Here is a 27,236-nt window from a genome sequence, read left to right as displayed (position 1 = left end):
CCTTTCTCTTCTTTGTTCGCACAGCTCGTGGGGTTCAGCTTTGGATTTGGCCCCGCCTCTGCATGTAGGTCGCCGGAGGGCGTCTCTTCTTCGCTCAGACAGGATGGGGTTAAAGGAGCGGGTGATTTGGGGGCTCTGGCTCACTCAGGCTGGGGGAGGGAGGGGTACGGAATGCGGGGCAAGCCTGTGGCGACAGAGGCTGGCGTGACGTTGCAACAGCCTGAGGCACACTGTGTGTTCTCCAGGAGAATTTGTCCCTGGATCACGGGATCCTGGCAGTGGTGGGCTGCACAGGCTCCGGGGAGGGGAGGTGTGGATAGTGACCTGTGCTTGCACACAGGTTTTTTGGTGGCTGCAGTAGCAGCCTTAGCATCTCATGCCCATCTCTGGTGTCTGAGCTGATAGCCGCAGCTTGTGACTGTCTCTGGAACTCCTTTAGGCAGTGCTCTGAATCTCCTCTCCTCGCACAACCTGGAACAATGGTCTCTTGCCTCTTAGGCAGTTTCAGAATTTTTCCCGGACTCCCTCCCAGCTAGCTGTGGCACACTAGCCCCCTTCAGGCTGTGTTCACACCGCCAACCCCAGTCCTCTCCCTGGGATCCGACCTCCGAAGCCCGAGCCTCAGCTCCCAGCCCCTGCCCATCCCGGCGGGTGAGCAGACAAGCCTCTCAGGCTGGTGAGTGCTGGTCGGCACAGATCCTCTGTGTGGAAATCTCTCCCCCTTGCCCTTTGCACCCCTGTAGCTGTGCTCTCCTCCGTGGCTCCGAAGCTTCCCCTCTGCCACCCCTCGTCTCCGCCAGTGAAGGGGCTTCCTAGTGTGTGGAAACTTTTCCTCCTTCACATCTCCCTCCCAGAAGTGCAGGTCCTGTCCCTATTCTTTTGTCTGTGTTTTTTCTTTTTTCTTATGCCCTACCCAGGTACGTGGGGAGTTTCCTGCATTTTGGGAAGTCTGAGGTCTTCTGCCAGCGTTCAATAGGTATTCTGTAGGAGTTGTTCCACATGTAGATATATTTCTGATGTATCTGTGGGGAGGAAGGTGATCTCCACATCTTACTCCTCCGCCATCTTGAAGGTCTCTCCTGATGTGGTTAATGTTAATGAGATGTTGATCCACTCTGCATCTCTGGAATAAATCCCACTTGATCATGATGTGTGATCCTTTTTAATGTATTGTCGAATTTCGTTTTCTAATATTTTGTTGAGGGTTTTTGCATCAATATTTATCAGGGTTATTGACCTGTAATTTTCTTTTTGTGTGGTTTTCTTGTCTGGTTTCATTATCCGGGTTTCAGGCCTCTAAAATTGAGTTTGGAAACATTCCCTCCTCTTCAATTTTTGGAAGAATTTTAGGCAGCTAGGTTTCAAACCTTCTTTGAATATTTGGAAGAATTCATCAGTATAGCCAGCTGGTGGTAGACTTTTGTTTGTTAGGAATTTTTAAATTACTAATTAGATCTCCTTACTAGTAGTCAGTCTATTCAGATTTTTTATTTCTATATGATTCAGTCTTAGAAGCTTGCATATTTCAAAGAATTTTTTCATTTCTTCTAAGTTGTCCAGTTTGGCACATAATTGTTCATAATAATCTCTTACGATCTTTTGTATTTCTGTGGTATCATTTGTAATACCTCTCTCATTTTAGGTTTTATTTATTTGAGCCTGCTCCCTTTTTTTCTTGGTAAGTCTAGTGAAAGGTTTGTCATTTTTTTTTATCTTTTCAAAGCACCAGCTGTTGGTTTTATTCATCTTTCCTAATGTTTTCTAAGTCTTTATTTCATTTATTTCTACTCTGATCTTTATCATTTCCCTTTTTTTTTTTTTTACTGTTTCCCTTCATTTGTTCTTTTTTTCTGGTTCTTTTAGGTATAAAGTTAGATTGTGTATTTGGATTTTTTCTTGTTCCTTGAGGTAGCCCTGTATCTGTATGAACTTCCCTCTTAGAACAGCTTTTGCTGCATTCCATAGGTTTTGGAATGCTGTGTTGACATTTTCGTCTCACAATAATTTTTTATTTCCTCTTTGATTTCTTTTTTGACCCATTGGTTATTTGGTAGCATGTTTTTTTATTTTGATGTATTCGTGATTTATCCAGTTTTCTTCCTAAAATTGATTTTTAGTTTCATACCATGTGGTCAGAAAAGGTACTTGGTATAGTTTCAGTCTTCTGATATGTTTTGTGATCTAACATGTGTCCTATCTTGGAGAATGTTCATGTGCATTTGAACATGTATGTTCTGCTGAATTTGGATGGAATGTCCTGTATGTGTGTATTAAATACATCTGATCTAATGTGTCATTTAAGACTAATGTTTCTTTATTTTCTCTCTGAATGATCAATCCATTGATGGAAGTATGGTGTTGCAGTCAATTTCTCCCTTTAGGTGTCTTGATATTTGCTTTATATATTTAGATGCTCCTAAGTTGGGTGTATATATATTTACAAATGTTATATCATCCTGCTGGGTTGACCTTTTTATCATTATCTAATACCCTTCTTTGTCTTTTACTACAGTCTTTGTTTTAAAGTCTATCTTGTTTGATATAAATATAGCTACACCAGCTTCCTTTTTATTTTAATTTTCATGGAATATATTTTTCCACTCCTTTACTTTGTCTGTATGTGTCCTTACATCTGAAGTAAGTCTCTTGAGGCAACATATAGATGAGTTTTTTTTAAATCCATTCAACCACTGTATGTATTTTGATTAGAGAAGTTATTCTATTTACATTTAAAGTAATTATTGATAGGTGTGTACTTATTACCATTTCATTACTTATTTTCTGGCTATTTTTGTAGTTTGTCTCTGTTCCTTTCTTCTTCTCTTGCTCCTTTCCCTTGTGCTTTGATGACTTTCTTTTTTGTTATGTTTAGATTTCTTCTTTATTGTTTTTGTATACCTACTGAAGGTTTTTGCTTTGTGATTAACATGATGTTCACATATAACAGCATATACATATAGCAGTCTCTTTTAAATTGAGAGCAAGTTAGGTTTGAACATATTCTAAAAACTCTACATTTTTATCACTGCCATCCACGTTTTATGTTTTTGATAGCATATTTTTCATTTAAAAAATTTTATGTATGTCATAACTAATTATTGTAGTTACAGTTACTTTTACTACTTTTTTCTTTTAACCTTAATAATAGCTTAATAAATGGTCAGTCCACTAGTTTTATTGTGTATTTACCTTTACCAGTGAAATTTTTACTTTCTTTTGTTTTCTTGTTACTTGTTAGTGCCTTTTCTTTTCAGCTTAAAGAAGTCCCTTTATTTTTCTTTTAAGGGTGGTTTAGGGATGATAAAATCCTTTAGCTTTTGCTTGTCTGGAAAATTCTTTATCTCCCCTTGGATTCTGAATGACAACCTTGCCAAGCAGAGTATTCTTGGTTGGAAGATTTTTCTTTTCAGCAATTTGAATCTATCATGCCACTCTCTTCTGCTCTGCAAAGCTTCCTCTTGAAAATAAGCTGGTAGTCTTGTGGAGGTTCCCTTGTACATAAAAAGTTGTTTTCCTCTTGCTGCTTTTAATATTCTCTCTTTAACTTTTGACATTTTTATTGTAATGTGTCTCTCTCTGGGTTTGTCTTATTTGTAACTCTCTTGTCTTCCTGGACCTAGATGTCTGTTTCCTTCCCTAGCTTAGGAAAAATTTCAGCCATTATTTCCTGGCATAAACTTTCTGCCCCTTTTCTTTCTCCCTTCCTTTTTTGTCATCCCTATCATGTGTATATTAGTCTGTTTGATGGTGTACTGTAAATCTCTTAAGCTGGCTTCACTCTTAGTCACTTTTTTTCTTTTTGCTGCTCTTACTGAATGAATTCCATTATCCTATCTTTGAGTTTGGTTTTTTTTTTTTCTTCTGCTTGATCTAGTGAACCCCTTTACTGCATTTTTTCAGTTCAGTTATTGTATTCTTCAGCTCTATGACTTTTGTTTTGGTACTTTCTTATATTTTCTATCTCTTTGTTGAAGTCCTCACTGTATTCATCTGTTCTTCTCTCAAGTTTGGTGAGCATTTTCATGACTATTATTTTGAACTCTGTATCAGGTAAATTACTTATCTCCATTTCATTAAGGATTTTTTTTTTAATCTTGCTTTCTTTTGAAACATATTCCTTGGTTTCCTCATTTTGCTTGCCTCTCTGTGTTTCTATGTATTAGGCAAAAGAGGATACCTCACCCAGTCTCGAAGGAGTTCTATTGTGTAAGCAGTGAACATTATTGTTTGACCTTGCCCTAGCTCTTGGTGGTCTCTCAGATCTTTGTGATTGTTTAAGCAGTGTGGTTTATTCTTGATAAGTTCCAGATTTTGAGGTTGTGCTAAGCCCTATCAGTGTTCAAAGGTAGGGATCTCAGTCAGCCCCTAGTTTCAGACTGATTTGAAGCCAGACTCTCAGGCAGCAGCTTTAAAATATGCAAATATATATAGTCTGGTGGGACCACTGTTGTTATCTTTACTGACCTTCAAACGAGGTAATTTGGAGGTGACAGTTGCAAAAGTCAGGGCTGTAGACGAGTGTATATGCTCTTTTCTGGGAGGTACTGGTGAGCTGTAGCAAGGCCTGGGAGGGTGCAAAGATGGCATTCCCCTAGCCTAGGTTCCCTGAGAGCTCCTCTGTAACCCCTAGATGTGTGGAAAGCCTGAAGCTACTCCTTGCACTGAGGCTCTAGGACAAGAAAATGGGCCTTTTTTAGTAGAAAACTGGGGGTGTGTTTCAGTCTGCTATGTCATTGGGGTGGTAGCTGTGATGCCTAATTATTTCAATCTCCTGAGGCCCAGAAATGCAGGCCTCCCTGGCCACCAGGGCCAGGTACTCAAGGGGCATCACCTGTATTGACGCTCTGCACCCGCGGGCTTCATTGGGGCCACAAGATAGTGTGGGTGATGCTAGCAAGGAGAGGAAACACAAAAATGGCACCCACCAGTGCCTCTATTTCCTGATGATGTCCAAAGAGAGCCCTGTGCCCTTGGCAGTTGCTTTAAGATTGGCTAATGAATCTCCTACATATGTGGTCTAGGTGCTTTTTAAACTGCTGCCTTTTCTCTGAGTCTTAGGGTGAGTTAGTCTGCATGTGAGACCTTTAAGAGCAGACTTCTAGTACCCCACAGCCTTTTGGGTCTCCTGAACCTAAGTCCTACTGGTGTTCAAAGCTGGTGGTTTTCTGGGCTCATTTCTCCAGGTCTCAAGGGTTGGATGTCTGTGTGGGGCACAGACTCCCCGTTTCTCAGGGAGAAGTGCTGTATTGTGAGATTCCTCCCATCCATGGGTCACTGCGTCAGAGGTGGGGTTTTTGATGAGACTGCATCTCTGCCTCTCCTACGTGTCTCATTGTGGCCCTTTTATCCCTTGTTGTGGAGGAACACTTCTGCTAGTTTTCAGGTCTTTTTCAGAGGGAATTGATCCATATGTAGCAATAGATTTGGTGTGTCCGTGGGAGGAGATGTGTTCAGGATCTTTCTACACTGCCATTTTGAATCACCTCCTGAATTGTAGTATAATTTTAAAGAATGTTGTATAGAATTTATTTCTTCAAGGACATTTTAGGTGTTTGTCACAATTAAATTGATCTGGTTTTCAGTTAATACATCAATGTAGTATTTGTAGTTTCTTTGAAAACATCTCTTATTTCGTTTATCTATTTGTCTAATGCTAATACTTGACACCTACCCATACAATTTTTATTGCTAGTCAAAGTACTCTATTTAATTGTTTGAAATGAATCAGTCTCTTTAAAGACCCAAATACTTTTCTGTTCTTGATTCACATATACTCCAAAAAGGTTTACTCTACTGTATACCAGTTATGTAAGTATTTTCAGTTATAGTCTAGACATTACTTTTTTTTAAGGTTCCTTGAGGGCATTATTCTAAGTGAAATAAGTCAGACAGAAAAAGATAAATACTGTATGATCTCACATGTGGAATCTTAAAACAAAACAAAACAAAACAAAAACAAAACTGGTTATTTATTCTTGAATAGAAACATATCAGCATTTATTGGGATGCCTGATTCAAGTCGCAGATTTAGCTTGTGTAGTTCTTTATCTAATTTGAGTTAAATGACATTGATTTATTTTAACTTACTTTTCCCTTCGTTATCATGTTGCTTTTATTAAATTGCATTTCTATTCATTTATGGGTTTTCCTTTTAGTTTCTGTCTTTTGCTAGAAGCAGTAGGGAGGGGGACTGGGTGTGTAATGGCCTAAATAATTATTATCTCAAAACTACTGTGGGTCTCTGTCCAGCCTACAAAATTGAAAATAATTTTCAAAGCAGAAAACGAATTTGATGACTAACTTCTGTACAATTATTTTTTCATGTGGAGGCTCGCCCTAAGAAAAGTAAAGAAAAAAAAAGATCAAAGTTAAGTGGAAAATGAAGTCATAATATGCATTTAAATGAATTGGTTACTCTTCAGCTTGTTTAGATAGTGAAAATGATTTCATATGTGTTAAAGGGTTTGGAGATAAAGATTAAAAAGTGAAATTTCATTGTGTAATAATTTACATGATGATCCTTTATGATATAATTTATTCAATGAATATAATTATGGATATTTCACTATATCTGTTTTGAATACTTAGTATGTATTCATATTGCTGTAAATGAAGACATAGGTACGAAAAGGAACATTAACTACCCTCAGGAAATTTTCAGCCCTTTAAAAGGTTTTATATTTTAGAGTTCTTGTATTTTCTGGCTCTGGGCTAGTTGTTTTATATATGTTATTTCCTTCAATACACACTTAATGTTATTATTCCTACCTTACATATAAAGAAGCAGAAGTTCTCTCCTATTTGACCTCCACTTTGAGAACCTCAGCAGTAATTTTTTTTATCCCTGATTAACTTGTTGTCTGCAGGAAGCCAGCACCTCCCTGCCACTCCCCAAATTCTAACTACACGTTCACCTTCTCTACTTGGAGGTCAAATAGGCATTGCAAACTTGCCATGTTCCAGTCGACTTTTGTGCTTTTCTACATCTCAGTGAATGGCAACCCCATCCTTCCCCAAACCCTGCTCAACCCACAGCCTCCTACATTTCGGTTGATAGCAACTTCATCCGAACAGCTGTTCAGGCCAAATGTTTTGGAGTCAGTAAGTCTTCACTTCTCTTTTTTCCTCACATTCTGCAGCATGTGCAAAATGCGCAGAAAGTTCCATCATTTCTACCTTCAAGATAGTTCAGCATACGATCACTTCTCAATGCTACCATCCTGGCCAAGCCATCTTCTCTCCTCTGGATCACTTCAGGACCCTTCCTAATTAGTCCTGCTAATTCTGCCTTTTCTCCCTTTTGGTTTATTCTTAGTGAAGCAGCCAGTATTCCTTTAAAGTATAAGTCAGATCTTGGCACAGCTGTGCTCTGAATGCCAAAGTACCTGCCATGGCTATAAGAACCCCCATTTTCCCTGCATCTCCCTCCTTGTTACTCAACCCCCCACCCACCCACTTTGCTCCAGTCACGTTGGCCTCTTCTCTGGTCCTGGGTCACACCAGACACCCTGCCAGCTCAGGGCCTTCATACCTGCTGTTCCCTCTGTCTGGAGTTGCATCAGGTAACTCTGGCACATTTCCTCAGATATTTACTCAAAATCAAATTTTTAGTGAAGCCTTACCCAAACATCCTTTTTAAAATTGTATTCACCTCACAAGACTCTCTTGAATACTCTTTTTTCCTTTCTTTTTACATTTTTCTCCATTGCCTTTATCTCTTTCACATAGGGTATGTCTGTTACTTGTTTATTTTGTTTTCTGTGTGTTCCATGTAGATTGCAATAGAAATTTCACAAGGGCACAGATTGTTGTCTGAATCCAAAGAGGCTGGCACCATATGGCACTAGTAGTTATTAAACAAGTGAGTACTGATTGAGTAATGGGTGAGCATGAATAAATGAAGATCCTTTGTTTACTTCACCTCACCAGCCTCTTAGTCTGGCCATGCTGACCTACTTGAAGCTACTTACCTATACTCTGCTCTCCACTGTCTCTGGGCCTTTGAACATTTGCTCCCAGTTCTTGGGCCCATGATTTCCACTCCTGTCCCTCCTCATTCACTCTTTTTCAACATACCTCAGGACCTTTGGACCTTCAGGACCACAATTTATTGGATAAAACTTAATCTGACACTCTCACTTGACATCATGCCCTATAACCCAGTGCCACTCTGGGTTAGGAGTGGTTTCTGGGGATTCTGCGAGTGTCCCCCACATATTTCTGTCACCACAGTTAACATGTTGCCCTTGATTTCACCGTTTACTTCTCTTCTCTCTATACATTCACCGAGGTCAAGGGCCATGTTGTATTTGCCTTTGTAGCTTTCATATTTAGCATAGGACTTGGTGGGTCAGTGAATGTTGCTGAATTAATGGAATTATGCTCAATGGTTTTACTGATAATGTTGCACAATCCAGATGATTGAAGATCACTGCCTAGAGATGTCAGTCAGTATTACATTTATTACATTTTCTGTCTATGTGTTATTAAAAATGGATCACATTTCAAACCCTTCCAGAAACCCTCCAGCATTGTTTTTAAAACTTGGTGATTTATAAATAAAATGTACTTTAGAGAGACCTGGGAATCATAAAATGAGGCATGATAGAATCCTTCTAAGAGTAAAAGGGCATTGGCAGGTGATAAAAAGTGAGATAATATTATTTGAAAACATTAAGAGGAACAAAGTTTCCCATAATTAACTTCTATGCCATATTAGCAAGAATATTCAACTGTAATTACAGAGGATATACACTTGAAAAATCAGATTACCGCAATGAAAAAATATAACAAAAAAACTCAGGGCTCTATTTTGAATACAATGTTCTGTTTGGTTCCCATTGTCAATGTAATATTGGTTAATGAAAAACAGCAGTGGCCCTTATGAGCACAGGCTCTATTTTAAAATAATCAGGCTAATTCAGCAAAGAGATTTATTTAATTAGAGCTTCTGACATAATAAAGCTGAAGATATTTTGTGCCGCTTTGCTTTATTTTTAAGCCCTAGGAGTCCAAACTGATATGAAAATGTTGCAGGTGTGGACAAACTGAAGGATATGAAAAGAATTTTACTCTTAATATATGGAATTGTGCAAATGACAAGCTCTCATGTACACCCAGTTTGTAGTAAATGATTTAAAGGCATTAGCAAAGGAAACACATCCAGCATGTAGTTCATGAATTTCATTGAGAGCTGAATCATCAGCATTGACTCATTGCCTGCTGGTGCTTATGGTGGCTCTTCAATGGGTCAAAACTCACGCATCCTTTCCCACTTTAAAAGTTGTTGAAGTGATTATTAATTTTCAACATCAAATGATAAAGACAAAAGTAAGAAGCATGTAAATGTCTTATATTTTATGGTACTTGGATTTACATTTAAAATCAGTGCCTAATAGAGCAACAAGTGTGTTGAGATGACATTCCAATTTTAAAGGGTATTTCTTCTTTAGGGTAACAACTATTCAAAGAAGGAATATAATTTTCACAGTATTTTTAAATATCTGATGACCAATAAGATTGAATATCATAATGTAGACCTTTTCTTCTCTCATATACATTGGTTATAGTATAGATTAAAGCATCTCCAAGTATTGTAACATGTAAACCCAAAAATTCAAAAGAATTTCTTTGTTTACTAGAGTCTAATGCTGGTGCTCTTAGTCAGTATACTTCTCCATATGGTGACACACACACTCACACACACACACACACACACACACACACACACTATAACATGGTAAGTTCAATATTATATATGCAAGCCACTTTCATTCTGTGGCTATGTGCTGTCCTAAGACCCTAGAATCCTTCGCAGTCAGCTTTCAGAAAGATGAAGAGAGCATTGGAGAAGGCACATACAGTTGTTAAAATTATTGGCCGACAAATGAGGAGCGTCACTCTTACTTGTATTTCATACTCAGATCTCATTTGAGAATCGGTCACATGTCATACCTTGACACAAAGCCTGAGAAATGTGGCCTTTTGATGAAGAGTCGCTTTTTGCACCCAGCTCTGTACCGTGGAAGGGGAGAACGAATGTTGATAGACGGAAAGCCACTTCTGCCTCAGCCCGTGTGTGTCAGATGGAAAGGCTCTTAACTTCCATTCTCTCAAAGGCTCAACATTTAGTTCTCTCGTCCACACCCCGACAGTTAGTGTAAAGTATACCTGAGTTTTGAAAGGATTTGGCTATTGGAAAATGTTCCTAATATATTGTCAAGACTCTCCTATGCTTCAGTATCCTGGTCACATGCTAAATTTTGTCTGTCTTTCAAAACGTGGACCCAGAACCACAGGTAGTACTCATTGCTTAGTGTTTGTTATGGTTAGGCGAGTGTCATAATTTTCCTCCCTGGTTTAGGATCTTACACTTTTGTTAATACACTACTAGCTTGCCTTCTGTGTTTGGAGCTCTGGCAACCCGAGTTCACCTTGAGCTGTGACCCACAAGTCTTTCATATGAATTCTGCCCCGTGTGGTGACCCTGTTACTTTCGCATGTTTACCAGGTGCTTGATTCTTCCGGTTAACATATTCACCGCCTGACCTCCACCTCTGTGGCCAAAGCAGTTCTGACATTTTCAGCAGCTCTTTTCTTACCTTTAGGAGAGGTATTTATTCACCATAAATAAGCGCGCTGTGAAGAGTGGCTGGGGCTGCATATTATTAATTTTCCATATTTAACTTCATTATTTCCATTGTTTGATATGGTTCTTCCAGTTTTCATAATGATGCTTCAACATGATTTTATCTATAGGCCTACTTTTTTTTTTTATAGGCCTACTTTAATTTAGAATAACTGAGTGATATAAATTTCATTTTTATGTTTGCTTTTGTTATTTTATTGTTATAATTTTAAAAAGTGAAATTTATTTTTATGACTTTATAAATGGTTCATGATTATTGCCATATAAATACATAGGGCAGGGAAAAGGAAGTAAAAGTTACCTAAAATCTCAATACCTAGAAATAAGTATTTTTAGTATTTTGACCACCAATCTTTTGTAAATTCTATCTATACACGTATACGCGTAACACACTCACACGGATACAATTATGACAATATTATCTACATCATTTTTTTCAGTGAGTTTTTTCTCAGGGATGGTATTTTTGCTGTTGTTAATGATGAGGAGCCTACTTACTACTATTCTCTTTTTGTTGGTCGGGTAGACTCCAGTTACTTTCCTGCTCTAAATAATATTGCAATAAATATTTCTGTACAGGATTTCTTTCCTCCAAGTGCTTTTTTGTCAATGGGATTGAAGCCTCGTTTGGAATTAGTCTGTCTGCTAGTTTCAGTTTCAACTCTTGTTTGTTTTGATGGTTCTCTAGGACTGTGCAGATCAGATCCCACATTCTTTTTTCTTGATAAATTTATTTTATGCAGGAGAGTTTGGGCACTAGCTTTTTATTAGAATGTGTACATTTTCCTTCTATGCATTTATTCAGTTTAGTCCCTGGTAAATGGATGTAAAAGATGACTTTCCATCGGAGAGCTTACTTTTTATCAAACTTTACATATTACAGTCTTGTAGAAACTTTTTTTAAGGATCATGAAACGTATTCCACATGGCACAGTCTTGTCCAAAAAAATCTTTTTTTCAAAGTCTTATTTAAATTTAAGTATCTGATCTTTCAAGACCTATTAAAACAATGTCAGATCAAAGAAAAGGCCATTAGTTTGATAACTAGCTTTTAGTAAATCTATGCTAATTACCAATCTCTTTTTGAAAATGTTCTCAAACATCTTATTTGCAATTTATTTTATGATTTTACAGAGATTGCTATCTCCTTAATTATTTCATAGTTTTTGTAGCATACCATTTCTATCTGCAAAAAAACATATGTATTATCCCTCTTTGCTCCTGCATACTGTATTTTGGCCTGATTTCTCAAATGTTACTGAGAACATATGTGAGATGTGTTCTGGAAATGACAGTGTTGCTGAGTTCATCACTCACAATTTGCTTTTACTGGCACCATCCATTTGTTTGTTTTGAATGCCTAGCCTAGTATAGGCACGTACTTGGGAAGACATTAGGACCATAATGGTGGGTGAAATAGACATACTATTTCATCCTGTGGAACTTGCAGTTTAGTGAGGCGCCAACTATTCAAGAAATACATTTACAAACAAATACAAGGTTACAACCTAGATGAGTGGCAGGGGAGGTATGGTGAGTGACATGGCTACACATGGAGATTCATTGGCTACATTGATCAAGGGGAAGCCTTCAGGAAGGTTTCCCTGAGAGAGGGTTGAGCTGAGAGCTCTCGGATAAGGGAAGAACATGTGAAAAGGGCTGTGATAGGAAGGACCATGTCACAGTTGACAAAGTCTCAGAATGCCAGGTCAAGGGTTTTGGTCCTTATCTTGACAAAAGTGAAGTGTCAGTACACAGTGGAGGGACTTCCCTGGTGGTCCAGTGGTTAAGAATCTGCCTTCCAATGCAGGGGATGTGGGTTCAATCCCGCATGCTGCAACTAAGACCCAAAGCAGCCAAAAACAAATACATAACTATTTTTTTTAAAAAAGGAAATGCTTTAAAAAAATACACAGTGGAGTGATGTGATGATGTGCATTTAGAAAGAATCTCTGTAGTTGTAATTTGGAGAAAAACTGTAGAAGGCAAAAGGAGGTTTAGGGTTCCAGTTGCAGGCTTTTGCAAGAGTCCAGTTGCAAAAAATGATTAATTTAGGTTAAGGTGGCTGTGGTAGTGGAGATGAAGAGAGGTAGATACATTCTACAGATATTTGGTGGGAAGAATTGAAAAGGTTTGGTGACTCATGTATTAAGTGTTTACAAATAGAGGAGAGGAAAGCATCTAAGACGATGCCTAAGTCTTCGGCTAACCAAACACAATGGAATTTGGGTCCATTTACTGAGATGCGAAAACCTGAGAGGACCTGTTTTGGTGAGAAAGGTTACGGGTTTGTTTTGGAGCAACTGAAGATGTTAATCACCCAGGTAGATGTTACATTCTAGAATCACAAAGAGTACTTTAGTCTAATATGCTTGGTAATTTCTTTGAATAGTTTTCTAAAGTTTGCAATTCTCTTTAAAACAAGAATTTTAAAGAGTTTCTTGCCCTTTATTTTTGTTTAACATATTATGAAAAAGAAAATGATTCAAAGATTTAAAAATACACAGTCTTTTATGGGATTCCTCGAATACTTCCTAACTCTAGTGAGTAGGCTTTGTTCTGCTTTGTATGTTTTTTATTTGCATATTTTGGGCAGTGTAATACAGCTATTTCCATCTTTTCCTAAGTAGAGTGTATTGCTGTGAATGACTAGTATTTAAATCAACTGTACACCAAATGATGTAGGTAAGGGTGAGGTATAAACAGTGAGAAATTATAACTACTAGGACATTAGAATGTATGGTGTTCTTTGCAGACTATAAACAATTTTTAACGTCAGAGATAATAGGATTTTTAAGAGACATTTAAGGACAATTACTCCTTGTCCTGCATAATGGTTTTTTTTTTTTCGTTTTTTGTTTTTTTTTTTTTGCGGTACGCGGGCCTCTCACTGTTGTGGCCTCTCTCGTTGAGGAGCACAGGCTCCGGACGCGCAGGCTCAGCGGCCATGGCTCACGGGCCCAGCCGCTCCGCGGCATGTGGGATCTTCCCGGACCGGGGCACGAACCCATGTCCCCTGCATCGGCAGGCGGACCCTCAACCACTGCGCCACCAGGGAAGCCCCTGCATAATGTTTTATGCTAACCTCAGTCACAGGTTTTTGGGTGATATATTAAATATTTTATAAAGATTCAAATCTGAATATAAATGTGCTCTGCAATCTGAGTCACTGACTTTCTTCTGATTATTTCAACTGTTGAATGTGTGTTGCCGATACATTGTGTTAAAAATAACAAAGTCCGGGGCTTCCCTGGTGGTGCAGTGGTTGAGAGTCCGCCTGCTGATGCAGGGGACACGGGTTCGTGCCCCGGTCCGGGAAGATCCCACATGCCGCGGAGCGGCTGGGCCCGTGAGTCATGGCCGCTGAGCCTGCGCATCCGGAGCCTGTGCTCCGCAACGGGAGAGGGCACAACAGTGAGAGGCCCATGTACCGCAAAAAATAAATAAATAAAAAATAAAATGGGATTGGTAAATATTTAAAAAAAAAAAATAATAACAAAGTCCTAGAGTTTATGGAAGAGTCTTAAGTGGCTTTTCAATAGAGAGTTGATTAGCAGGTGGTTTGAGTTTTTCTACCCTGGCCATCCTCACTCCTTAAATAAGGGCCCATTGTCTTTTCTTACATGATTAACATGAGACCGAAAACAAAATTAAAAAGGGTTTTTTTTTTCCTGGAACAGAGACGAGTATTACCAAAAAGAAAATTGAAGCAATGTAAGATCTTTTTTCTAATTTTAGTTATGGTATTTTATTGTTTTTTTATGGTAACAACATTTAAATATTTCCAACTTTAGTGAAAATGTAAAAATGAATGCTTTTTTCATTAAAAAAAAACTAATGTCTTATTATTCTTTTCATAGGTCTCATATCTTTTGGGTGAACAGAAGTCTACCTTTATGGGGCTTACAGGTTATGTACAATTTTGTTGTATTCCTATATTTCTGGATTTATTTATATTTTACTGAGCAATACTACTGGGGAGAAAAGTTTTGACATTAAAAATGAGTTTTCGTTTATTGTTTAATTAATCTTGATGCACATCTTAAAATTTTTATTCCTTTCTTCATGTCTACGTGAGCCCTCCATTCTACCTTTTGAGAATTTCCTCATGATCAGGTTTAGACTTCAGAAAGCTTTTGAGGATCTGAAGGAAACTAAAGTAAACCCAACCTTGTTTGAAGGCACAACAAGTTCCTCAAACTACTTTAGGCATTCCTAAAGTCTTAGGTTATATCATCTTTGAAAAATTAATCAAAAGCCCATAACCATGTTTGCATTTTTTACCTTTTGTGCTCAATGTTGGGAACATGGTAGAATCTCAATAAATAATTGTTAAATGAATAAACAAATGAACAAACAGTTCGCATTACCAATAGGAAGAGCTTGGTCCCTAAGCAGATAATTTTGTAAATGAAACAAAAAGTGTGCCCTGGCATAAAAGGAGTCTTGAAGAAGGAGTAAGGGAACCTGTGGAGCACAGTGTGTCTGACCTACATTGTTGGGGTGTTCCCTGGAGTCCTCTGGATCTATCTTTGTTCCTTTTTTTGTTGAATTTCATGCCAGGCAAACTTTTTACAACTTCCCATCTCCTCTACTCGTGTCTCTTTCCTGCAGATACTTTTTAGTTTCTATTGTTTTTCAAAAGCAAAAATCATTCAAAGAGTAGAGTCTCTAAGATTAAAAACAGTTGAGTCTGGAAGAAATGGAAGGACTCAAGTTTCACTGTGTATAAACAACCTTTGAAATACTTTAAAATCAAATGTTTGGGTTGTCTTTTAAAGTCAGGTTGATTGTGAGGTCTGTACATTTTATATGTGACAATGAATTATTTTAATTGTGTATGCATTGTGATTATAACTATGAATCAAGTCTTTACTATGTCTGCATATTTTGTATTTTATTGAAGTCAAGTTGTGTTTTATGTTTTTTTTTTTACTGACTTTCATTTCAGTGCCGTACACACTTGTAAAGTAAGTTAATATTTTTATGAATAGTTATATATGACCTTGAAATATATTTTGATCTGTTCAAATTGCTTTTTATCTGATAGTGATATTCTAAAATAATAAAAACACTCATTTTCACATAGGATTTTGGGCAATTCATGCTAAAAGTGGTCTCAAGATCATCTAACAATGTGTACCTCTAGAAAAAGTAAGAGATTATGATTTAGAGAATTTGTGGAGAAAATTGAAAAAGTGAAAAATTTCTATTTTACTGTCTGTCTACTGTATGTACTTCTGGACTTATTTTACTTAGATTTTTTACTTAGATTGTCATGCATTCATATGTTTTAAAATTCTCCTTATATTTTACCTAAATCAAAGTTTTCATTCCAACAGGAGTCAGAATCTAAAACTCTATGGTATCTGCCCTTCCCATGCAGATTGACTGTACTCTCACAAATCTATGAACAAATACATTTGTTACCTCAGTTATTTCATGTTGATGCTTGCTTATTTTGATTATATTCCTGTCTCCTGAAGTGCTTAGGGTCTTTAACACAAAATAATTTGGATGTCTTTACTGGTTACTTTTTCTGTTGCAATCATAGCTCTTTGGTAGCTGAGCAGAGGAAACTGTATAAAGAGTAGAGAATAGAGAGAAAAGTGGAAGCTTGTCTAGGGGGCTGCAGGATGCCCATGTCCAGCGGCAGAAGGGGAATTGGCTGCGAAGTCCATTCAAATAAAATCTGAAAGTATCTTGAAGTGCTGACATGGACTATTTTGTTTAGTGTTTGAGGATGTTTCATTTTGTTTGAAGTGGGTGATAGGATGGAAAGTATCCTTTAACTCCAAGCTTGTATTCTTTTATTTTCTGAAGGGAACTGCCATTTTTGGTGGGTGTACTGAGATGGTGGTGGTGTGGCTGGGGGAGAGCATTATTTGTGATGGGACAGTTGTGTGTGATTGTGTGTATTAAGAATACACACACAAACAAAACCTATTCTTTACATATGGTGAAGATTCCAGCCATCTGACTGTTCCAATCCCACATTTACATTTGTGGTAATAAACTTAAAAAGATTTATTGAGGAGTATTAGAAATTATAAAAACTAAGCTGTAGTGCCTGGAACAGCCTGCTGCCTACCACCTGTATATAGAAATTAAAGTGCCACATAGCACCTCCTATATCATACATATATATATATATATATATATATATATATATATATATACATATCATATATGATATATATATATAAGTATATATGCATATACACACATATATGCACATATTTATAAAGTTAAAAGTATTGTAATCAGAATATATATTTTGATTTTGTTGGATTTTCTCATTAAGGTATAATTTATATTTTAGGTTTCAGTGGCATTGATAAGTCTCTTTGAAACAATACTACTTGGTTATCTCAGTTATAAGGTAAGTTATTTTAATTAGAAGTTTTCTGCTGGTAGAACACATTACTAGCATTGACCCAGTATTCCTCTATTTATAATTCATACTCTGGGGATAAAGCAAGCTCTTCTTAAACCCCTTTAACTATTTTGAACCTCTCCAGTATGTGATAAAAAGCTGTGGTAACATAGTAATGTTTTCCTTGGTGGCTTAAACATACTTCGCTAATTCCCATGGGCTAATTTACCCATTACGTGCATGCTCATATGAGACAAGCAGATGGAATGGTTTGGCTTTTTATTGTTCTCCATCTCTTCTCCTGATCTGTACAGGAAACACTGAGGGAGAAAAACATGTCTGTTAGGAATTATTTTAATGAATTCCCTTCATTTTTGGCGAAGGTTTGCTTGGCTAACCCAATTTAACAAATGTTTATTAAGTTCTTATTTGATGAAGAGCACCACACTGTGCATTGTTTTTTTCTCAGTGAATTTACAATCTAGAAAGGGGGGTGGGCAGGAGAAAATTATATAGACAATAATAATACAAGGCTGAATAATAGGTACTTCCTATGAGGTGCAAATAAAGTCCTGTGGGGCTTCATAGAGAGAGGTGAAAAGACTGATTTAAGCAGAATCCTTGAATCAGTAACTTCACTAAAGAAAGATGAAAAGGCAGAACATCAGGGATTTATAGAATCAGCAAAGGCATAAAAGAAGGAATGTGCATATAAAATTGGAAGAATGAATAACTACTTAGGTTTGGGCAGAGTATGGCATATGTAGGAAAATATTGGTGGAAAAAGATGGGACAATATAGTGAGGGCCTTGTACGGCAACTTACAGTGGGAAGTTGATGCAGGATGTTGAACACGAGAGTTCTATAATTGTAACTAAGTTTTAGGAGTATTAGTTCAGAACATCTGTGCAGCACAGGTCAAAGAGACATGACACTGAAAACTACATGCTCAGTTAAGATGCATTTGCAGTATGAAAGGAAAACTTCGAGTGAAGCTTTGGCTGGGTGAAAGGAATACATTCAATGCAAGATAAGTCATGAAGGTAGAAACTAAAGAAATCATCAACTGATTAGTTGAAATAGATGAGGAGAAGAAAATGTCAAAAATCATTTTAAGATTTCCTAAATCCAAATGACTGGGAACAAGGCAGTAAAACCAAGAAAAGTTACATCAAGAAAAAAATCAGACCGGGGTCGAGATAGGTGGAATAATGGAAATGGTTTTGGAAATGATGAATCTGAGGTATTTTTGGACAAATAGCTGTGACATGCAGGCAATTGAAAAGGAGGATCTGGGACTTGCAGGAGAGATTTATTAAGAATTGACAGTCATTTCCATAGAGATGATGAAGGAAGCATGCAAGTCCATTAAGGATGGGATAGTAGCCAATGGAGAAGAGAAGGCCCACGTTAATGAAGATGCTTATAGTGTGTCCATAGGAAGAACCAAGCAATGAGGACAGACAGAGGAATAGAAGCGTGGAAAGTCATCAGAATGGTTGTCATAGTCATCACGGATTTCCAGTTCGCAGTTTCTGCATGTACGACGTCAACAAGTGCACTCAAGGTTCTGTTTTGGGGGAATTCTTATCTACCATATAAATTTCTTTCTCACTTCATAACGTAAGGTTTTGAAGATAACATTCCCTAGACTACTTTTTAATCCAAAATTCAGGGCAAGAAGTCTTTACAAACTCTTTCACCTTTTCCGCTGGCTTCCTTTTTAAAACTCTCATTAACTCTGCCTAAAGAACATAAGGCCAGTGTCTAATAAGGTGAGATTGATGAATTAGAAAGTGTAGAAAGAAAAGAGTGAGTGCCTTCCAAAAATAATACAGATGGATTGATTTAATATTTATGAGAAAAATAGGATGTTAGAAATGTCTAGGGAAGGAAAGTGTTAAATGGAAGCATGGGAACCTTGGAAAGTTTAGTAAGAAGCTTGAGAAAGGCTTTTGGGTTTACAATTTGGGAGATCATTTGTTATTCATCCTTAAGAGCCCAATTTCAATGGAATACAGTTGAGAGTAAAACTGTCAAATGAAGAATGTTGATTGACTGGTACAGGAGCTCCCTAGAGGCAATATAATGAGGTGGAAGATTGCCTCACGATGATAAAAATATGCATCTTTTAAAGAGAGCAAGTAGAGGGGACAGGAAAAAATGATGGATGAAGCAAGGTTTATAAAAAGTAAGAATAAGCTAGAACAGGAAGTTGAGAACTACTAAGTAGCTTTGGATACATTCTGTTCTTTTCTGAGAGCACAGGAGATGGAAAACGGTGCCTGAAAGAATATTTTGAAGTTAGAGGACGAAGCTCAAAGATCTTGCACATAGCTGGTCACTTAATCCTAAATTACTTAGAAAATACTAGCGTAGTGATGGACACTATAGAATAAGATGTTGAGGAGGCATCTTTTAATGGCTTATTAGTATATCTTCTTGTCAGAATAGGTGCTCTATAAATATGTTCTGACTGACAAATCTGGATTTTGGATACCTAAAAGAATAAAATAAAAATCAAGTAAATTAACATCCAAGATGTTATCTTCTAAGGTCTTTAGTATTCAAGTATGTGATAAATGTTGAATATGATACGCAAAAAGTGACATACTAAAAAATTAGGCATGTGGGTGTTTTTTTGTAATTTAATGAAATCTCTTCCGCTAGTACAAGAGTATGTACAAATGCATAAACTGGCCAAAATATTAATCTGCATTGGTGAATGTATGTGCTCCAAATTCAAACTAAAAAGTAATATGAAATTAACTTTGGTGCTTTGCTAATAGTAGTCATTTAAAAAGCACGAAGAGATTCAAGGTGGAATTATAATTTTCCATTGTAATTACGTGGTGCTGACATTCGTAATCAATTAATTCCTGCCATTTATAAAATGAGAGCAAAGACCTAGCAGGTAGAGCTAGATGACATATAATATTTTCATTCTGACCTTCATAAACATTAATGTCTAGATGGAGGAGAGGTTCATGGTGAGAGTCCTGTGTGTTACAACACAAAAGATAAAAAGGAGTTATGTGACATTGGAAGGACAGGTTGCTGTTAATTACCTTCTTTCCTTTCATATATTCAGTCAAATTCATGAACTCTTCTGACCCTTTCAATAAACTGTTGGATACATTTTTTGGAATGAAAAAATTAAATAATTGATAACTATTTATGGCATATATATAATGCAAATCCATACAGCAGAACTTCAAATGAGGTCCTTCTCTCAAATTAGACTTTTAAGAAAAATTATAGATAGGTATGCAGAAATGGATATTGTATTAGTAATGAAATCCATTTCTAATATTGCTCTTTGATATTTCTAGTTCTGAAATATCAATAGCAAATCAACATACAATTTTCTCATATTTGTTTACATCTGCATATATATATACAGATAATGTATATATTTACATATACAACATATATGTATATATGTGATATTTTAAAATAAATTTAATACTTTATTTGTAAGTACTTTATAGTTCTTAAAATTAGACTTTCTAAAATAAGCATGACTTAATCCTTAACAATTAAAAAAGTTTTAACTATCATGGAGACTATAGTTTTTTTTAAATCAAAAGACTAATGAGTAAAAGCAAAATGAGCAAAAACTCTTAAAAGTGTATGTTGAGGTTAGCAGATAATAACTTACAAATCCCTGACATCCACTTATTTTGTCCTCTGTCATACAGAATTGCAGGTCTGAAGTTAAATCATCATTCAATTCATGTTTATTTATCGCTGTTTGTCAAAATAGTCACAGGGATTGCCCAACAGGGAAGTTCTTATCCTTCTGTCAGATAGATACCCTCTATGTCTTTATCAGCTGCTTTCAAAATAGAACTCTATTTATACACATACATTCATTAACTCAAAAGGAAACAAAAACACACCCTGGCATAATTTCCAAATCTCTGAAAACAAAAGTTCAGCACACCTAGAAGGCTTTGGTTAAATCTACAATTCTTTTTTCTATACAGTAATCGCTTTATGAAAAAGCAACAGTTTTGAAATGTTAACATCATGATGGGCTTATTTCTGGAAAGAACAAAGGATTTGGACTAGGACGCCTAGATCCTGGTGATTCTGCTTACCATGCCATGGAAATGGTAAATCTAAATGTTGTTGAGTTTACATTCAGAAATACAAAAGACTGCCATAGGGTTACTCCATAATTTAAACTCATTGAAGGAAAGTAAGTTATTAGTCTTTTTGGTTAAATATTTTAAATATAGGTATTCTTAATATTATAGAAGAAAATGCTTTTTAAAAGTCCCATGTTCCATCCTGGGCTAACAACTAAATTACCATAAATCTTATAATTTTTAAAGTGCTTTTTAGAGTTACCTAGATAATAGTTCCAAACTTGCACTTTCTTTTATGATAAAAATAAAAGCCTGGTACATCTTAGAAAATCACCTGTTGTCCTGCATTTTTATTGGTTAAGGAAGGTTACATCCATACCAAATGTTGTAGAATGGTTAGATTAGGTTTTATTTATATTTTACTGAATTCTGTCAATAAGGAGAGGAACACAGAGAGCTCTACACGCTTAGAACAGAAAAATCTACTTTTTAGAAACTTTTTTTCTTTAGGTTACCATTTGGAAGGAGACTAATGCCTTTCATCTCGTTCAGGGAAATAAGATTAAGTGAAACAGGTATTTAACTTAATTTTGAAAGGCATGTGCCTGCCTTTTGGATCTTATTTCATGCTTCTCTATGTAGCCGCATTCTCCAGATTTAGGCTTTCTTTTTCCACTATAATTACGTTTATCATGTGGATTTATATGATGCAGGCCGATGGGGACTCTCTAATAGCCAATGCAACTTTTGGATAATTTTTCTATCTATTTTTCGTCAGCTTATCTTAGGGGAGATAATTTATGAATGTTCAGAAGACAACCTGAGATCTTAGAATTAAACCTAATGAATATAATCGAAAAGTTATTCGCTTATTTTTAGCAATGAGTACATTGCCTCCCTGTATAATTTTATATTGTGAAAATTAGTCCTCAGGGGGAAATTCCTTTTTTGCTACAACACACAAATACACACACATTAGCTATGAATCCACAGGAGCGTGTTTGACATAATGCAGTTCTAGTTTTTATTGAGGAGCTTCAGGCTGTCAAGGACTGTGCTAGGAACAGAGCAAAGAATCCCGAACTAAACAGATGCTCTCACCTGGACCTCATGACATTAAAATCAAGTGTTGATTAGATATATAAAAACAAACAAAAAAAGGAATGAGAAGGATGTTGATGAAGATAGAAAAACCTAGTGTGGGAATCTGATCTTGTCTGGTGTGTGTGCAATGAGGGGGCAAGGAAAGCCTCAAAACACTCAAAAGATTTTGAGTTAAGAGCTGAAAGATGTGTGTGAATTAACTAGACAAAGGGAAATTGGAAAGGAAGGTGGAGATTTTCCAAGTCTCTTAAAAAGCACGTGCCAAGGCCCTGGCATATATAAGAAGTGGAAGGTCTTAGGAAAGAATGATCTTTAAAATTCACGGGGAGAGGACAAGGAGAGCTAAACGATTTGTTGCCTTTTGTAGGTTGTAATAGAATCTGTGTTTCGCTGTGCAAGTGTCTGAATTGTTCAAGAGTTACAAAGTGAGTGGGGGTGGCGTGGGGTGAGGGGTAGGGATTGGCACATGAGATGTGCCTTAGAAACATATTCCTGGTAACATTGTGGGAGGTGGATGGGAATGGGGCAAGAAGGAAGGGGAGGAGACCGGTTAGGAGGCTGGAGTGGGATTAGCATTAGAATGAGAACCAGAGGACTCAAGGTCCATATATGAATCAGGAAGTCTTATTGTCAAATTATTCTTGTTTAGCATGTGAAAGGAAGGTGTAAAGAGTTTCTCCAGAACTTTTGGTTTCTGTTACTGGAGAACCAGTCAGGGCAAACATCATAAATTTTACTTTTAGGTAGTCTATTTTATTGGCATAGAGTTGCTTGTTAGTCTCTTATGATCCTTTGTATTTCTGTGGTGTCTGTTGTAACTTCTCTTTTTTCATTTCTAATTTTATTGATTTGAATCCTCTCCCTTTTTTTCTTGATGAATCTGAGTCATCAAGATGAGTCGTCTCTATTTCATTTATTTCGATCTTTATGATTTCTTTCCTTCTACTATCTTTGGGTTTTGTTTGTTCTTTCTCTGGTTGCTTTAGGTATAAGGATAGGTTGTTTTTTGAGATTTTTCTTGTTTCTTGAGGTAGGATTGTATTGCTATAAACTTCCCTCTTAGAAGTGCTTTTTCTGCATCCCATAGGTTTCGGATTGTCTTGTTTTCATTGTCGTTTAAATTTTACTTTTAGACATATTACCCACAGGGTGCCTTTGAGGCATCTGTGTGAAGCAGTGGATTAGGCAGTGGAGATCTGAAAGAGATTCTCAGATAGAATATTGATCTCAGCTAGAGATACAACATTGGAAGTCATTGGTTTATTATTGACGATATGTTGAAGTTGACACATAGATGAGATTACCTAAGATGGGTATATAGCCAAGTACTCTTGAAATGCTTTCTTCCAGAAAACCTGTTGAGCTTTGTGGCCATAAGTTTAACAACTTATTTATAATTGCACCAGGAAGGGTTTAAACAATAATGTTCTTTCAGGGGTTTCCATTTGGATCCAATAGAAAGAAATATAAATGTTTAAGGTCAAAAATTAATTATACCAAGAAGGGAAGAATATGTATAAGATATTTGAAAGTTTCATCTATTCATTCACATGCTTATTGAGTCCAAATGTCATATAAACAAATAAGTTTTATAAAATGTTACAAAGATATATCCAGGTAGTTAGTGGTGAAGGTATGGGGACTGAGACATTCCAAGCAGAGGGAGAAGTATGTGAGCAAAGTTGTAAAAGTATGAAATAGCGTAGTGTGTTCAGAGAACTGCCTCAAAATCAGTTTTACATGTGATGTATCTGTAGCTGAATTCAAGGTGGGCTAGGAATGTAGTAGGTACAAACCAAACCAGTAGCCAGAGTCCAAGTTATGAAGCTTCATATGATGTAATGAGGAGTTTGGATGTTAATATGATGGCAATGGAAATTTGGCATTTTAGAAAGAATTCTCTGGCTTTAATATGGAAGGTAAATCGGAAGGGAACCCAACCAAGTCACATACCAGTCATGAGACTCTTTTACTGGTTTGAGAAAAAATCATAAAAATCAAATTGGTGTGTTATAAATGGAAATGAAGAGGGACATTAGAGATAGAAAGACTTTTGGTTTACTACGAGCTAAACTTTCCAGTGTGCCACAGCTAAGAAAACCAACTAATCTTGCTGTGTATTCGTAGAAAGATCCTGCCGTATGACCAGTGGTAACTGTACTCATACCCCTCCCCACTCCACCCTGCCGTCTTCTTCTGGTCACATCGGTCTCTTTTCCTGTGCAGAATCATTGACATCAAGGAACGATGTACAATGACAAGTAAAAACACAGTAGGGAAAGAGTAAGCCAAGTGTTAAACATTCTGGAAACTGAGTCATATAAAAAACTGATGAAAGAAATGGTAATGTTAACCTGCACAATAAAAAATAGGAGCTTCACATAATTAAAATCAATTATAAATGGTTTGTTGAATAGGTAGGCCTGACTCAGTGCAAGTAGGAAAAGGCTTTAGTCTTCCTGCATTTCTCCTTCAAATCCAGTCATTTTCCTTATGAGCCATGCTCATCAGATGAAGTCTTGGGCAGGTATCTTAGCTTTTTTAGACTTTTCAATCGCAATGCAAATCTCAGTTTAGTACTTAAGAAATTATGATCAGTATGTAAAAATTTAAAATTCTTATCCAGTTTTAACTTTTTCTTGGCCTGGAACCACATGGGGCAGGGGATCATCTTGGGGGCCATCTCCTCTTTTCCCCTCCTCCCTTATTTGACACCAGCTGATTTTGGTCCCTCAGGGCTGAGGAGGCATGGGGAGGAGTGAGGTCAGCTTCTGGGACAAAGTTGCCTTACTGGCACAAGAACAGTCTGCGGTTGGGTTGCTCTGATGGCAGGTCCAAACGGGGCTTTTGTAGTTCTCCTGAGGCCTTTGGCCAAAGCTCCTTGATGCCTCAAGCCTCAGGCTGGCCATTAGGGCTCTGACCCAGGCCCTGGGGTCCTGAGGGCCACCGTCTGTCACGGTTCCATGTCCCCTTAGGAACACAGCCCTCCTGAGTGTGAACTTAGAATGGCCATAAGTTTCATTCTTTAGGGTCTATATCTCATCCGCAGAAAATAAGTACCTCTTAGGATTGGCATAAGTATGGCCTGTTCTCATCTCAACTCTCTTTGTCTTTGCTCTGCTGTTTTTTGATGATGTTTTAAGCATTGGCCAAATGCAGCCCCCATGTCTGAGCACAGCTGTCTGGGTCGTTCACCCGAGCTCTCCTCACTGAGCTGGATGTGGTGAGGGAAGTAACACAGCACCCTTGTATCTCTACACAGAGGAGGTCTCATTGCTTCTGTTTCTTCCACCTGCTCCCTCCTCCACTCTTTATACAGCTTGCAGACGGGTGATGAACTAATGATAACAAAACCTCTTTAGCACACAGATGATTGCTGATCTAGAACTTGCCTTGTGAAGTGGAGGTGTTTTATATCATTGTAATGTTTTAAGGCTTTGGGACCTCAAGAAAAATAAAGAATCCCAATATTATAGCCGGTGTCACAAAATAATTAGACATTACAGGGAGTCAGATTTCAAATTGCCTTACTAATGGGTAGTTCTTGTTTTCATAGACGAATAAACTGCTTTAGGAAGTTCTGAGTTCTTTTTTGCTAGACACCGTTCAAGAAAGTTTCAGGAATGACCTGTTAGCCAGTGCAGTTGCCCAGAGCTGCACAATTAGAAGGGCCTGTGCTTGTTTTAATGCTCTGATGTCACCTTCTTGAAATTCTTCATAATTTGTTAATAAGAGGCCCTGCTAAGAGGCCCTGCATTTTCATTTTGCCCTTAGCCCCACAAATTAGGTAGCCAGGCCTGATTAATATTGTTGCACTATGTGGGTTGGAAAATTAGAATCCAGAAGATTGAGAAAATCCTCCCTTTAAATTTTATTAATCTAAAAACAATGTTAATTCCAAGGAACATTGTTATATGTTTGTGTTTGCGAACTATTTGATATGCTTTAAAGTTTGTGAATGTAATTATTATAGTAAAAAAATTAAGATTGAGTCGCTTTTTCATTGATTCTGTAAGGTTTTTTAATGTGTTTTATTTTTACTAGTAACTTTTCTTCCATGAAATATGTTATGATTAAAATGTGTTATATGCAATATTCAAGGATTACTACAAACATTTGTTTTACTTCTTACACTGACTACAAAATTGAGAGGGCACAATTACATTCAGCAAAATAATCTCTAAAAGTCATTGCTACATTTCTAAATAATAATTTGGTATTCTATTAATATAAACATCCTTATTGCTAGAGAAATTCTGATGCTGTCTTTTTCCCCCTTTAATGGGATTCAGTTATAATTGACTTTCATTTTTACTCATTCTTTCTTGGAAGGGAAACATCTGGGAACAGATTTTACGAATACCCTTCATCTTGGAAGTAATTAATGCGGTTCCCTTCATTATCTCAGTAAGTCCTAAAAGAATCTTTAAAAGAAATAAGTTTTTAATTAGACATAAAGTCTTTAAATCTAAATAGTAATAGATAACATATTAGCTCAGATGGATGAATTTAGACTTTGTTATTGTTTTAAATCATGGTATTAAAAAATAAATAGTAAAATCAGTTGGGTAACTGGATTGTGAAATTAAGTGAAAATTAATGAGATTTAGTACAATTGCAAAATGAAATGCTTTTAGAAATATATGCTCTAGAGGTGCCATTTTAACAAGTGTCAATATTGTCTAAACAGACCAGGAATTAATCATTCCATTTCTTGTGTATATTGTGGAATTAAAAAAAAAATAGAAACCAAGTAAAACCAAGTATTTATAAAGATTTCTCATGCTAAGAATATGTTTATCTCGAGCTTAACCATAGGATTTCCTAAGTCCAGTTCTCTTTTTACTAAGAAAGTTGCCGTCAGCCAGACAACTAGTAATTTGCTTCTTTATCAAAGTCTGTGGAGGACCAATTCCACAGTGATCCTGTTTTAACTACAAAGTATGTAACTAGCACTTTCCCATTGCAAAATTAGGTCTTAATCTCTATTTGATAAAGTTACAGTAATATCTGT

The 27,236-nt window shown here is 36.8% G+C and overlaps 1 protein-coding gene across 28 annotated transcripts in view; it reads left to right on the top strand.

Annotated features, from left to right (window-relative positions):
- The window catches only part of KCNT2 (potassium sodium-activated channel subfamily T member 2), a 414,242-nt gene that overhangs the window by 159,832 nt on the left and 227,174 nt on the right, over positions 1–27,236 (top strand). For 27 of the 28 annotated variants that reach the window (XR_009517121.1, XR_009517118.1, XR_009517125.1 and 24 more), the window contains 3 exons: positions 14,509–14,557; positions 16,971–17,030; positions 26,555–26,629. Coding sequence is in view for 20 of the 28 variants with exons in the window: in XM_059998767.1 (XP_059854750.1) it covers positions 14,509–14,557; positions 16,971–17,030; positions 26,555–26,629 (184 nt within the window). In the remaining 8 variants the exon portion in view is untranslated. Of the gene's footprint in view, positions 1–14,508; positions 14,558–16,970; positions 17,031–21,014; positions 21,143–26,554; positions 26,630–27,236 lie in introns of those variants that run through there. The other variant, XM_059998709.1, reaches the window with a different exon arrangement.

The sequence above is a fragment of the Delphinus delphis genome, chromosome 1 (genome assembly GCF_949987515.2).
Source record: "Delphinus delphis chromosome 1, mDelDel1.2, whole genome shotgun sequence".
Lineage (NCBI taxonomy): Eukaryota > Metazoa > Chordata > Mammalia > Artiodactyla > Delphinidae > Delphinus > Delphinus delphis.
The sequence above is the reverse complement of the archived record's forward strand: the minus strand, read 5'-3'. Positions and strand labels throughout refer to the sequence as shown.